The following is a 13,462-nucleotide window of genomic DNA, read 5'->3' as shown; positions in this document are numbered from 1 at the left end:
CATGCGTGTTTACGTAAGTTTCGCTTTTGTGTAGTTCGTATTTCCCCCTCTATGTCTTTCTCTATGCTTCTCCGCCTCTTCCTTGCCCATTGCCGCTCATTGTACAGTTTCATTTGCTGCCATACAACAATAATATATCATTCACTCTTGGCAACAGCAAAAGACCAACAACAAGCACGCGCTGTCGTAACGGTTCTTGGCGCGCCCTCACCCTCCCACCCGCTAGCTTTGCGCTCATACATCCAAAACTTTGTGTGCGTGTGATTATTCGTGGATGGTTGGTGTAGTTGTGTGTGTGAAATGATAAAACATAAAACGTGTAATATAGCGATTGGAGAGGAAAGCAGAGAGAAGAGAGCACAATGGAAAGAGACAAACGGACTCGGTTGAATGGCTGTTGCTGGAAATATAGAGGGCATTTATTCATTTCAATTACAAATTTGTCTGCTTAATAATACGTCACAAAACTATAGGTTTAATCGTGCCATGATGATACGCCCGCAATTTGTATAGGAGAGAGAAAAAGACTGACTATTTAATAAGCACAGTGAGTCCCCGTCTCGCTCCCACATAGGTTGCAGTACGTTACGTTGTTGTTGGCTGATAAATAATAAAAATTAGTCCACTGTTGGTTGACTGAAAACACTCGCGGTCGCAAAAAATTCCATTAGATTGGCGCGAAGAAGCGAAAACCGCGGCAAAAACGCGGCCAACTTTGGTCGCTGTGCAGCTGCGAATGACGCGAGTTGACGAAACACGAAGCGAAACCAAGGCAACAGACTTGACGAAAGCCAAGCTGAACGAACCGAAAGCGTTTCGTTAGAATTCACGCGTGCGTAGGCATGTATGAGTGTTTGTTCCATAAAAATGACGTCGCCGGAGCTTTTTCGCTCTCTCCCTCTTTGGATTTGGGTGAAAAAATATGTACGTGTGCTTGTGTGAATTTTTTCCGACTTGCCGTTTGTCTTCCGATAATGAAAAGCACACAATTACGAGGCCTTAGAAACACGCGAGCGAGCGAGACAGCGACAGCAGGCAGCGCCATTTGCAAGTTGCGTAATTGATTCGGCAAAAGAAATGTGTCATCCAGTTCCTGCTGCCGTCTCCCTCTTTTAGTTTTGTTCTCCTTCAAACTCCTGCTCTTTACGTAATCCGAGGTTTGATTATACATTAAAAATTTTTTTTTGAATTAAATTGCCTGTTTTCTTTAGTTGTTTTTGATTTATGGCTCTGCAGGCAAAGTTCACTGGGAAAACCACCACCAATTGGACCGCCGCGACTATTTTCGACGTTAGCAACAGCGTAGGACGCGCTCTCTCTCTCTCTCTCTCCACCAGTAGCGCTCTTCTTGGGGTTTTCCCATGCAGGGTTTTTATTTTATACTGGTTTATACTCTACGATTTGTACTTTGTATTTTGTATTCCTAACTGCAAGCGCTGAACCAACCGCACTGTTCGCCGTTCGACGACGAATGAAACGCAGAACGGAAAAACGCGAGCCAAAATCGCTTCCAAACGCGCTAGTGGAGAGTTGGCGTCGACGTCGACGTTGTGGAGAGTTGCGCGCAAGTACAGTGCAGCGCTATGTACTCCGCGGGAGTGCGAGCGGGAGGCAGCACAAAGCTTTCTGTGCTGTATATAAACGTTTAATATGTGCGCCAGTCCGTGTGCGCGAGTGTGTGTGCTGCTTTGTCGCTGACACACATTTGTTGTTGCTGGTTTTCCATTGAAGTGTAGCTTTGTGGCCGTGTGGCGCATTTTTGATGAAATTTTCCGCGTCTCTTTGTTTTTCCATTGAAAGGCAACCTAACCATGTAAATTACGAAAGATAAACCTACAATCTAATTAGAAATCTGCATGTTGGCCAAAGAAAGTGGGTTAGTTTGATTAGTTGTAAGGCACACACTTATTCTTGGCAAAACATGTGTGTAAAAGTGTGTCATCACTTGTTATGTACTGAGTACATAAGTAAGTATGTATGCATATACCAGTTTTTCCACTGCACACATGCATACACACACATATATGTACATAGATATTTCCTTGTGTGCTACTTGCCAACTAGAAACGGAAAACTGAAAACTGGGTTATTGGCGCGCGAATCTCTTGCGAATCGTGCCTCGCCTCTCTCTTGCTACATCCATCTGCTTCTTCTTCCTCGCCCTCCTCTTCTACTTGTTCTTCCATTTTCCACTTGGCACGCAAAGCTGCAGCTGCACCGCTGTGTTTGTTTCTGCTTCCAATTCTACATTTTCGGTTGCCAGGCAACGAGAGCTAAGGGGGCGGTCTTGGAAGTGGGCGGATGTTGATGCAATTTTTGGGATCTTCGCGATGACGACATCAAAATTAAATAAAACGGAAAACAAAAAACACAAACCAGTTCGAAAGCGAAACAAATTTTGGGCGATGACGCCACAGTTGCCGCTGCCTTTTGCGTTTTATGTTTTTATGCTCAAAAATTAAGAGCCGCACGGGAAGAAAACGAGAAACGCAAAAGAAAGCTGGCAGAGAGCTATTGCCATCCCGCTCGCTCTGCAGACGTGCGTTGCATATGATTTCTTTTAATTTTCGTCTCTGTTTACGTTTACTTAACCGCAAAACAGAAACCGAAAAAGACCAGCAAATCTCTTGTCTTTTTTTGGGTTAAAAGCTAATGCGCTCCAGGCACGAATCTTTGGGTTCTTCCCCTTAATTCTCCGCAGAATGTCTTTCAATTACGCGGGACACGCATTGCATCTTAAAAAACATTATTATTTTCAAATTATAAAAAAGCTCGAGAATCTTACTTGAATACATATGTACACGTGTACACGCATACATACATATGTATGTACATACATACATTTGTAGATACATACATCTTATTGTTCGTAATAACCTTATACTATTTCAACGTTATCATGAATAAGTAGATATACGCAGTAATGTTAGTAATTTTGTTTATCAGATATTTACTACAAAATTCGTTTAATATTTGTTTACTACAAAATCTGCCTTCTTCCATTACAATCATATAATAACAACATACAATCATATGCACATAGATAAAGATCCTTCCTATAAAACCACCTTTTTCACGTTTAGCAACTATGCAACTTTCTTTGAATGAGGGGATTAATTACTACCATATGCTTAACGCAAGACGATTTGAAGAACACGACGGTGTTTGGAGCACTTTCAGTGGACTGGCTGGGGAGCCGTCTTGAAACAGGTTTCTCTAGCCCCACAGCAAGACCAGATTTTAAATTGGAGGCGAGCTACAGCCTTGTGAACCGAGCTTTTGAACTTTAAATTCTAATACATCAGCTGGGGACTGGGAACAAAAAGCCGTACACCTTGAGCAACCCACACGTATTAATGGCTAATTAGAGAGTCCGTCGCCGAGAACAGCTAGAAAAATCGCTAGAAAAATCGATGTCGAATAATGCAGCTTCTCAGGCGTATTCGCTGAGTTCTGTAATTTATGCAATTATCGTGCAGGTCTGCCGTTTGCCAATAGCTATTAATACTAATGGCATGTAGCTGTCCCGACACATCGGCATCTGGTCCAAAGTTGGACTTTAAACATTTAAACAAATGCTATTTGTTCGGGGTATGAGGCGATGTCGGTGGACGTAATGCCAGCGCTGTTATCAACATGCCTACACCAAGGGGTCGACATTCCATAGCTATTTCTTATTGGTTGTAGTAAACGAACCAGTACCAGATCCATACTTTAATAGTAACCAGGTACGAGTAATAGGGCAGAACTTTCTTTGGACATTTTTGGAAAATATCTGTTCTACTTTTTCTGCACTAAAAAGTCCGTTGAACGAATTTCCCACTTGAAACACAGAACAGCAGATTATCAGATAAGATGCTGAATGGTAGCCATAGAAAGCACTTGGCATCGATGTTGGCCCCGAATCGCCAATACAGGGGTCAGATGTTTCGGAATAGAGACTCCCGACTGTCGTTCGATACTCACTTGGTCCAGATTGTCCAGGAACTGGTTTATCAGCCAACAAACTGATAAGCGAAATCGCGCGCCACACACCCATACACTCGCCTCCGCGTGAGCAACGCGTCTAATGCCAGCGGATCAAGATTGGCGAATGCCCCATCGGACTCCAACTCGCATTCTGTTCGGCCAAAAACCTATCGTTTCTATATGCGTAACACGGGCCCCACAAAAGCCACTGCACATGGCCATAAAAGTGTACATAAAGTTAAGTTCTGTATAAGCTTTTTCATGTACTTTGTGCGATGTTTGTGTGTGTGTGTGTGTGCGAGTGTGTTTGGATGGGGGAGGGGAGTGTTTTTGGGGCCTTTGGGGGTGTGCCAGTGTGTAGGTCACCGAGGCACGACGTCGACTTCGATTTCGCTGCTCGCGGGGCCACCAAGATGTCTGCGACAGAGTCTCAGACCTCGACAAGCCCCATTTGGCGCACAAAGCTCCACGAGGAACGCTCTTGAATGGCAGAGATCTGAAGACGGGGGACTGGGAACTGCGCACAAAAGGCGGAAAATCTTGGCCAGCTGCTGCGCAGTTGATAGGGAAAGCGAAGACTTGGTCACTTCCAGGCGATAGAAGTTCTGGCGTTTCCGCCTTTGAAATGATTAGGCCATTAGGCCAGTGGTGGATGCAGGGGGGTTTACTGCCTTGAATGAACTGCAGCCAGGCTGAATTTTTCGCGATAATGCACAGCTTGCTATTCTGGTACTTCTGCGAAACAATTGCCGTTGCAACCGCTTTCCTTTTTGAGAAAATCTAGTCACCCCTGGGCTTTTTTCCCGCCTAGAAACCTCAAGACCTCAAACCCTCCCTGGAAAGTCGGGCGGTACTGCGCATGTTTCCACATTCTTTTGCAGTTCCCTTTTGAGAAGCGATTCGGCCTGCATAAGTGGCACATTGAGGGACTGAAAATGCCTCTTTGTTTCTTGTTCTTACCTGACGGCCAAGGAATTTTTCATTAGAATGATAACTTGGCAAGAAATTGCGTCTTATCAAGGGGCTTCCGCTTCCTTTGTCTACATTCTTATTTTTCCCGAATACAATTGCAATGCCAGGGGAGGTTATTTTGGACTGGAACCAGTTTGGTGGCTTTTCCCTATTTGTGTTTATGTACGTAGATTCTCATAGTTTCCTGTAAAAGATGCAATATGTAGATCTTATAGCAATGGCATGATCGAGCTAGTTTTTTGAGTTTTCATTACAATGAATGCAATCAGTACACATGTAGATGGGAAAGTCGCTAACCTATTTCATCTTGCGGCCTTTTAAGGAATCTAAAAATCTAAAAATATTCGAAACTGACAACTAGTGTCACCTAATGGGTTATATAGAATCTTTACTCCTATATATACGGAAAATATAAACATTGCGACAAATGAGTAAGCACATTAATCAGAAAATTTGTATAGATATATGTATGTACATATGTCGTTAACTCAATATCTGAAACTAAAAACTCCTAAATATGTATAAATACGTTACGATAAGAAATATGTATTGGGAAATATTTGTAGCTATAAGATACATACATATACATATGTAATCAAAGTTCTAACACAGAAATACATACTTGCCATGGTCAATCTACTACCAACTTGATACTCCAAGTCAGTACCTACATATGTATGTATGTACATACCTATTAATGACCCATTTAAAGATATCTTTTTGACAGTGCTGAATTTCCTGGCCACAATCTCGGACGGGGGCAAACAATCCGCTCCTAATTGGTAACCAAAGGAGCTGGCTGCCTCTGAAAGAAATATAATTAGAAGGTCTCAGCGTTTGAGTCACGGATTTCGGGTATGAGTTACCGTATCAGCATCAGCGCACCGTTTTCGGATCGGCGGTGGTGGGGGGAATGTCCTGACGGGTCAGGTAGAGGTTGCGAAAATCTAAACCGAAATAATAGCGGGGGGGATGAGAAGGTCGTTTGCCCGAGCGCTGGGCACTCTTCCCTTCGAGCGGGTCCAGGAATCCGTGACACGGAGTTTCCATAGGGCCCCCACATGCCCCCTGCCCCCTGCCCCCAGTCCGTGTGCGTCGCTAATGAAGGCATTTGAACCGAACAAGTTGCAGTTCCCCTTCTTTGAAAGAGGAAACCCGAAAAGACAGAAGAAACTGCGACTCCGGAAAGCAGGCGTCCCAAAATGAGGGAAAAAGAAAAGGCAGCCGACACACAGCGACTAAGCAGCTAAGTAAACAAAAAGAGGGGCCCAAAGAAAGCAGGGTGCGATGGAGAGGAAGAGAGAGAAAGAGAGGGATAGATAGAGAGAGGTAGAGAGCAAAGAAAGGAAAACATTTACAAAAGAAAGTTCAATGAACCGGTGTGCCAGCGCGTTCGTCGCTGGCTACTTCACTTATGAGCCATGGATGTGGATGACGTCTTGAGGTTGAATTTCAAACCAATATGTGCTCCAAACAACCCAGAAACGCAGCAGTGTGAACATCAGTGACCGCTGAAATTCCCCCCACCCCCCACTTTTCACAGTCGGAAAACTACTCCGCGAACGGAGATCGGCTTGCTCTAACTAGAATCGAAATTTCAACCAGAAATCAAAACAGTCAACCAATGCTGATGTAGAATCAAAAATCTTATAAATTGGTAGATTGTTTTTAGTACTAAACTTCCTCGGGAATAACCGGTCAGTCGCACTCATTCCTAGAAATTATATATATGTATATGTTAACATATACATACATATGTAAAAATACTTCCACATTTTTGGTTACAATACCAAATTATTTAAACAACACAAACGTTCAAGCCTAGACTGTTCAATAGATACGCTATAGTCGAGCTCACAAAGTACATATTAGGTACTCTGCAACCAGCTCATAAAATAATATTCCAAATATGTATGTATATTCATACATACGTACATATATATGAATAAATGTTGTATGTAATGTCGGAAACGATTATTTATAACAGTTATGTATGTATGTACATATATACGTTTTATGTTTTACAAGTAATGTTAAACGAGATCTATTTTACTTTTGAAATTAGAATACAAAATATTTTGCCAACAAATTTTAAAATTTTTAAATTATGTAATTTTATGAACTACTTCATAATAAAATAAAAGGGTAGCGTTCGGTCGGCTATTTGTGGGTGTTTGTAGCGCGAGCTTGGTGCGAAATTTTATCAATAAGCAGTCAAACAAACTTACGTGCAGCCACATAAAAACACACAAAAATAAACGAAAGCAGTACAACGCTGCATTACACACACGCCAGCTCAGGTATGAATGTGTACGTACATACGCGTACATTCCATGGAAGTAGTCGTGATTAGATTAGTAGGTATATGTATATGCATGTAGGTGAACCAATACAGCTGATTGCACGCACAAAGAAAATACGCCAATTAAATGGTCAGGTGTTTAATTGCAATTATTCTAAGCCTCATATGTATCCACAATGAACCCCTTCTGCACACCTGACTACGTCCATGGTACATACGGTGTTCGTTGAGTTGGCGAAGCCGACTACGAATGAACGAAACAAAAACGATGAAGAACAGAACAGAAGGCGATGAAACCGAAACGAAAACCGTATGTATGAGCGTGTGTGTGTGTGGCGAGGGACGGAAGAGAACAACGCGCCTGTTGCAAAATTTCAGTGCTGCACTCTCATTCGTGACGAAAGGATGTACGCCCGGTTGTAGTCGAATGAATCCGTGTACATCATCACCCCCCCAGATGCCACGTGGCTCTGGATCCGTGGAAAACTCCACCCTGGAATCTCACGGCCTGCAATTGCTCGAGATGCCTGGAAAGGAGGAATACGAGGAGCTGCGCGAACTTCTGCAGTCGTGGGATGTCGCCGATCTGCTGCCCCACCTGCAAGGTATGAACATACATATATACATTCGTACGTGTGTATGTACAAGCGTGCGTACATACGTATGTATGTTGTCCGTACTTATATATCATATGTAAACAAAGCAAAGCGTAGATGCCGATAAAGAGCGAGCAAAAGAGGTGGCGACTTGAACCCTGTGTGTTCCGCTGGCGGTTGGTTTTAAACTTTGGTTTCGTTGAGTTGAGATCTGCATACTCCGCTTCCGTTAGATTTGGAACTGCTTGTAGATATTGTAAGGGCTAACACTTTTGTTTTGTTTTGGTAGATCTGTATGGTGCAAGTATATGGGTTAATGTGCAATTATATTCTTAAAGCAAAAGTCTTTTAGGATGGACCAACTCTAATTAAAAAAAAGTCATTATTGATAAGAATATAATTTCTTGATAGTTAAGTTTCCTCAATGTAGTTTTCTAAAAAGAGAGTACCGCTGAGCCCAGAAAGCCTAATGCACTTTTGCCACCCCATTTTCCAGATGAAGCCATCAACGTGGACGAGCTGCAGATGATCAAGCGTCATCATCTGTCCGAGTTGCTGCGAAACTTTCGCTTTGGAACCCGCATTCGCTTCGAGCACCACTTGGAGCGCTGGCGCCGCTGGCTGAACGTACCGCTCCAGGGCGCCCAGGGGCAGGGATCGAGCCACTGCTCCGGCTGCCGCTGCCCGGAGGTTCTGGGCCAGTCACATTGCCAGGGACAGTCGCCGTTGCCCATGGACCACCCTTCAGAGCAGGATGAGGTACATAAACTGGAAGATCTGGCCAAGACAATACCGGCAGAATCGCTGGTGGCCCTCAGTGAGCACAGGGAGATGCCGGTGCCCTTTCCATTGCCCTTGGTTCATCCGCCTGCGCAAATAACCAACGACATGATGATGGTCAAACAGGAGCTGTTGCCGATGCAGCAATCTAGGAAACAACCTGAAGCCGTACCGATGGCTGGGTCTTCAGGAGGAGCCTCGCTCTGCAAGGAGGATGCAATTGCCGCTCCCGACCAAGAAGTTAGCATTTTGGGCATTCTGCGATCCTCGGGTATGAAGGCTCAGAGCTTGCTGGAGCGTATTGGCCAAAACGAGCCGCTCGATGCAGTGCAGCGCCTTTTGCTCATACAACTGGTGTGCAGCTACTACGAGGAGAACCAGCTGCACCTGACCCTGCAGAGGAGTCACTTGCTGGAACGCGAGATACTGCAGCTCTTCCCGCAGGAACAGCTCAGCTACTACCGCACCGAGCGGAGGGGCAAAATCTACGTGAGATTCACCAACATGAAGCGAAGCAAGAGGCTCAGTTCGTCGCGCCAGGAGCTCAAACGACGCCGTTCCGAGCTGACAAGAGCGATTCCAACTGGTCAAGTACACGATGCTAGTGGTAATGTGACCTTTGCGGGAGAACAAATCTCCAGTCCAGATCGCTCCGATTGAACTGGCTTGTTATGCAGTTAAGCAGCTGAACCCAAAGCCTTAACGCAATGCTTATCCTAAGTCTAAGTAGCTACTCGATGTGTAATTTCTTGACTTTATATCTGTGAACCGACCATATAGAGGGTATTTTGCGGGTCGACGCGATCCGCCGACTGACGAAACTAAATCGAAACTGAATTTTGGTTACATGGCCTGTTTTTTTGTGTCTTCGAGGAGGGTTCTGTTCCATTCTGCTGTAGCTGTAGCTGTAAAAAGTGATTACATCAGCGGCGAAAATAGCTGGGCGACAGCGTGTTAACAATCGGCAAACACGGCAAGCGCGGCCAGCGACTTGCTGACTAACTGCTAAGTGCGGCCAAAAAGCGTTTTGCACTGCGCAAAAATATGGCTGAGTTTGGGACAATTGAAGGTTTTGAAGATGTATCAGAGTAGTGCTGATGAAGTGTCTAAAAACGTACGCAGTTAATGCTACGAGCTTTACAATCAATGTTGCTTATTTTTGACCCAAGGTAAAAGTATCTTAAAATGTTCTTACTCTAGAAATTGGAGTCCCGATAGCCTTTGGGCCAAGATATCTTGGCGGACATTTGCTTGGGATACATTTCAATTTCAGCTCGTTTTTGTTTTTGTTTTTGGTTTTGGTTTCTGTGTGCTGAAGATACGCGAGTGGCAGAGGGGGCGTTTCGCTCGAAACTAATTAATTAAGTTGCTCGCTTAGCGCTGCGCTCGCAGTGTTTTTTTTAGTCAGACTTTCTGGTCTTTTCGACTCTCCAGTTTCGCCGCACATGTTCGCTGCTAATTGCCTTTATCAGTGTCGCGCCGGAGAGCAAACAAAACTATCTGTAGGTTCCAGAAGATAGCCTGTAATTGCCTTTTGGGGCTGCGTTTAACATTTTAGCAACCACCTATGGGGGCGGCAATTTTTTGCATTGCCGCATTTTACATTTCCAGCATTGTTCGATTCCGCAGGCAGCGCATTCCAAAAGATCTCTCGGATACCCCTTAATCTCCTCCTTACTCTTTTCTCAGTTTCCAATTGTTCTGTGCATGTATCTGATGGATACGCCGCAGTAAATAGGTCGCCAGCCACATGGCTACAAAAGTGGTTGGCGACAGGGCGACAAACTATTTCAATTGTGGTCAGAGCGTATCTGTGAGCTTTGCTGGCGGCAAAAGCTCCTATGTACTTTGTATCCGCAAGATACTTTTTACATTTTTCCTGCTTTAATTACACAAATTCTGGTTTATTACACACGATCGGGGTTCTTGCACATACATATGTACATATGTATATGTGCTCACATCGCAGTGACTTTCGGTGAGTAATGCTGTACTTGTTTCGTTTATCTTATCTAGGTTTTGTGCTTTTTCAGCCGCCTCTGCTGCTCGTACCACTCTTTGCTTCTTCTTGTTTTTTCCCCACTTTTTCTATGGCATCCAAATAGCTGGACAGGCAACTCACACAGATACAAATTTTCGAGTGGGGAAAGTAGGTCAATTACACGTGTCGTGTGTGTATGTACATCTGTAGTTTGTATTTTGTATTTCGTATTTCGTATTTCGTATTTGTGTTTTGTATCTGCGGCATTCGTTTGTACATAGGGGTTTTTATGCTTGGCCAGCATAATCAAACAAGCGCTTTGTTGTCGCTTCTTCGTGGCCCGTTCAAAAGTCTACTACTTGTCGCCCAGTGCTCCATTCTCCATTTTCCATTCTCCATTCTGCATTCTCCGCTCTTCGTTTTCTCTTTCTTGGCCCCCCTTTTGGACTCTTTTCTAGGCCAAGACGCTGCAATGGGCGTTCTTCCTGTTTATCTTTCAGTGGAGTTTTATGGACGGAACTCGGACCAAAGATAAACCTGCTAGATGATAAATTGGGGTCACTTCTATGTAGCTCTTTGTTAGGCAGAGATTGGGAAATTTTCGGCCTAGAACCTTGTTTTCCAGTCTGCGAGATAGCTTAAAATTATAGACCGAAGCCACAGAAATGAATAGCTAGAATAGTTATACTCCTATAATATAAAGTTTTCTAGCAGAAAAGGGGTACTGATTAGATATTGTCGTATATACATTGAACTTACCTTCAAAAACAAACTAGTTCTAGTTAGCAATGCTAGTTAGTTAGTTAGTTTTATCCTTAGAACCTTCTTTTTGTAAAAATAGTCTTCTCACTAAACCCTCCTTTGGAATGTATGCGTTTTTCTGAGTGGAAAGGAAAGGACGTTGAAAGGACAAGGAAACCATTGGAATCTCCGGGGGTGGCTACAAGTTACATACATACCCACTGCGAATGGCGCAATTTGGTGGGTGGTTGGGTGGTTTCAGTTGGGTGATATAAAAAAGCGCCCAACTACTTCATGCCCGCAAATTGGGTCAATCGATAAAAGAGGCAGCGACGGAGGCGTCGACTGCGGCACATGCGCCAAAAAGGGGCGGGGGATGGGTGGGTGTGGCGCCCAAGGAGCTTTTCCAGCGCTTTTCCTTTTTCCGCGAGCCTGTTGTTGGTAATCCAATTGTAGGTGGGCCAGAAGCGTGCTAGATACATGGGGCCCTGTAATGTATAACACTGCACATAGCAGTCATGTGCCTTATATACATACGGTGTATATACATAGGTGGAAGTATATAGAGTACCCTTCCTGCGTTACATGGCTCCAGCAATATGGATTACATCACACGAGGCTCTGCAGCCCGTTCTGGCTGTGTGTGTATATGTGTGTGTGCGACTTTTAATATTTTATAGGGCAGCTGTCACTGCTCCACTTGCCACCCAACGAAAACCCCCCAACCCCCCAACCCCCCACCAAACCCCCAAAGAAAACCACCCGTTACACCCACTAGCTGCGGGCTGGATAATCGGAGTTTGGGGCATGTTGTCGTTGCAATCTGATAAAATACATAAGTAAGGAGCCGTAATGAATGTTTCTCTTCCAGGGCTGATTAAATTTTTGCCAGCAATTCTAAATATCTTATCCCCCAGGAATGTTAAACATTGCGGTGCAGGCAAAAGTTTCCCTGCAACTCGAAACCTTAGTCTGAGCGCTCCAAAATTGATTTTCTAAGTGCTTGGGGCCACTCTGTTTCAAAAGTGGCAGGAAATTGTTGTGCTCTTCTGTAGTGTTTTTGGTACAATATATAAATTTTCTTAAAACCAAAGAATTAATTATTCCTTTTTTTCAAAAAGCTTAGGCCGCGTGAAACGCTTGTTTTGCTTCTAAGAATGCGAAAAAGTCGAAGTTTCTTAATAATAATAATACAAAATTCTTTATGCCGCCGCATTTGAACCTGCAACAGATAACTGCAGCACCCGCTTAACACTCTATTTGCGGCAATAACAAACAACCAAGTGTTTTGCCACTCGGGTGTTGTTTGTTACTTGCCTGCTGCGCAACAACGCTTCGGGTGCGCCGACGCACAACAACACAGCAACTAAAGAAGGAGGCTATCTACAGATTTTGGGCATAATTGAGACACTCGATTGTCTACGAGACTCGTAGATGTGTGTTTTTGTCACTCAACCCTTTTTGCGCACTTGCCTTTTTTGTCTCTGATCTGCAACTTCAACGTAACAAAAAGGCTCATTATCTATGTATCTGCGATTCCTCTATACTATTGTTATCAGAGTTCCAAACCATTGTACATACATGTAATTTTACATACAACGTACACCAACCGCTTACAGAATCCATGTAGAGTTAGAAAAGGCTGATATGGCATCGCTGAATGGGTACGACGTGGCAGCGCTATTCCAAAAGGCGCGTATTTCAAAAAAGGTAGAATGTAAGACTTACGCAAACTTATCAACTGCCATAAACTGTTACTTAAACTTTCTTTCCACTAGCAATAAGAAAGCATGGGCAGTAAATGGGACACTGGTTGATATTATTTGAAATATATTTTATTGGTAGGCAGTTTTGAAGAACATTTTTAATGACATTTATATATAATGAACATGTTTCAAATAATCATTTTCATCTCGCTTTCATTTTGCTCGACTTTCTCCCATTTGTAATATTCTTCTATGTATGTATGTATATAATAAATTTATTTACTTTATTATTATAATATTTTCCCACCTCACCTCTAATCGTTTACTTTGTTTAGTTGCTGCGGTTGCGTTTTTTTTTGTTGTTTACCTTTTTGTTGCTCTTTTTTGTTGTGGTTGATTCTTAATTTGGTTTTGT

General features: G+C 43.5%; 1 protein-coding gene across 2 annotated transcripts; it reads left to right on the top strand.

The window, feature by feature from the left end:
• The first annotated feature begins 7,534 nt into the window (after window positions 1–7,534).
• On the top strand, window positions 7,535–9,465 carry LOC120458462. 2 transcript variants are annotated; one of them, XM_039646112.2, is made up of 3 exons: window positions 7,535–7,553; window positions 7,622–7,848; window positions 8,336–9,465. In XM_039646112.2, exons 2-3 carry the CDS (start codon window positions 7,671–7,673, stop codon window positions 9,277–9,279), a joined length of 1,122 nt encoding a protein of 373 aa, XP_039502046.1. In that variant the 5' UTR covers window positions 7,535–7,553; window positions 7,622–7,670; the 3' UTR covers window positions 9,280–9,465. The 2 variants fall into 2 exon arrangements, with proteins under 2 accessions (XP_039502046.1, XP_039502048.1); XM_039646114.1 differs by lacking the exons at window positions 7,535–7,553; window positions 7,622–7,848 and adding an exon at window positions 7,942–8,095.
• The last annotated feature ends 3,997 nt before the right edge of the window (window positions 9,466–13,462 follow it).

The sequence above is a fragment of the Drosophila santomea genome, chromosome 2L, assembly GCF_016746245.2.
Source record: "Drosophila santomea strain STO CAGO 1482 chromosome 2L, Prin_Dsan_1.1, whole genome shotgun sequence".
Lineage (NCBI taxonomy): Eukaryota > Metazoa > Arthropoda > Insecta > Diptera > Drosophilidae > Drosophila > Drosophila santomea.
Note: the sequence above shows the minus strand (reverse complement) of the source record. Positions and strands in the feature narration are given on the sequence as shown.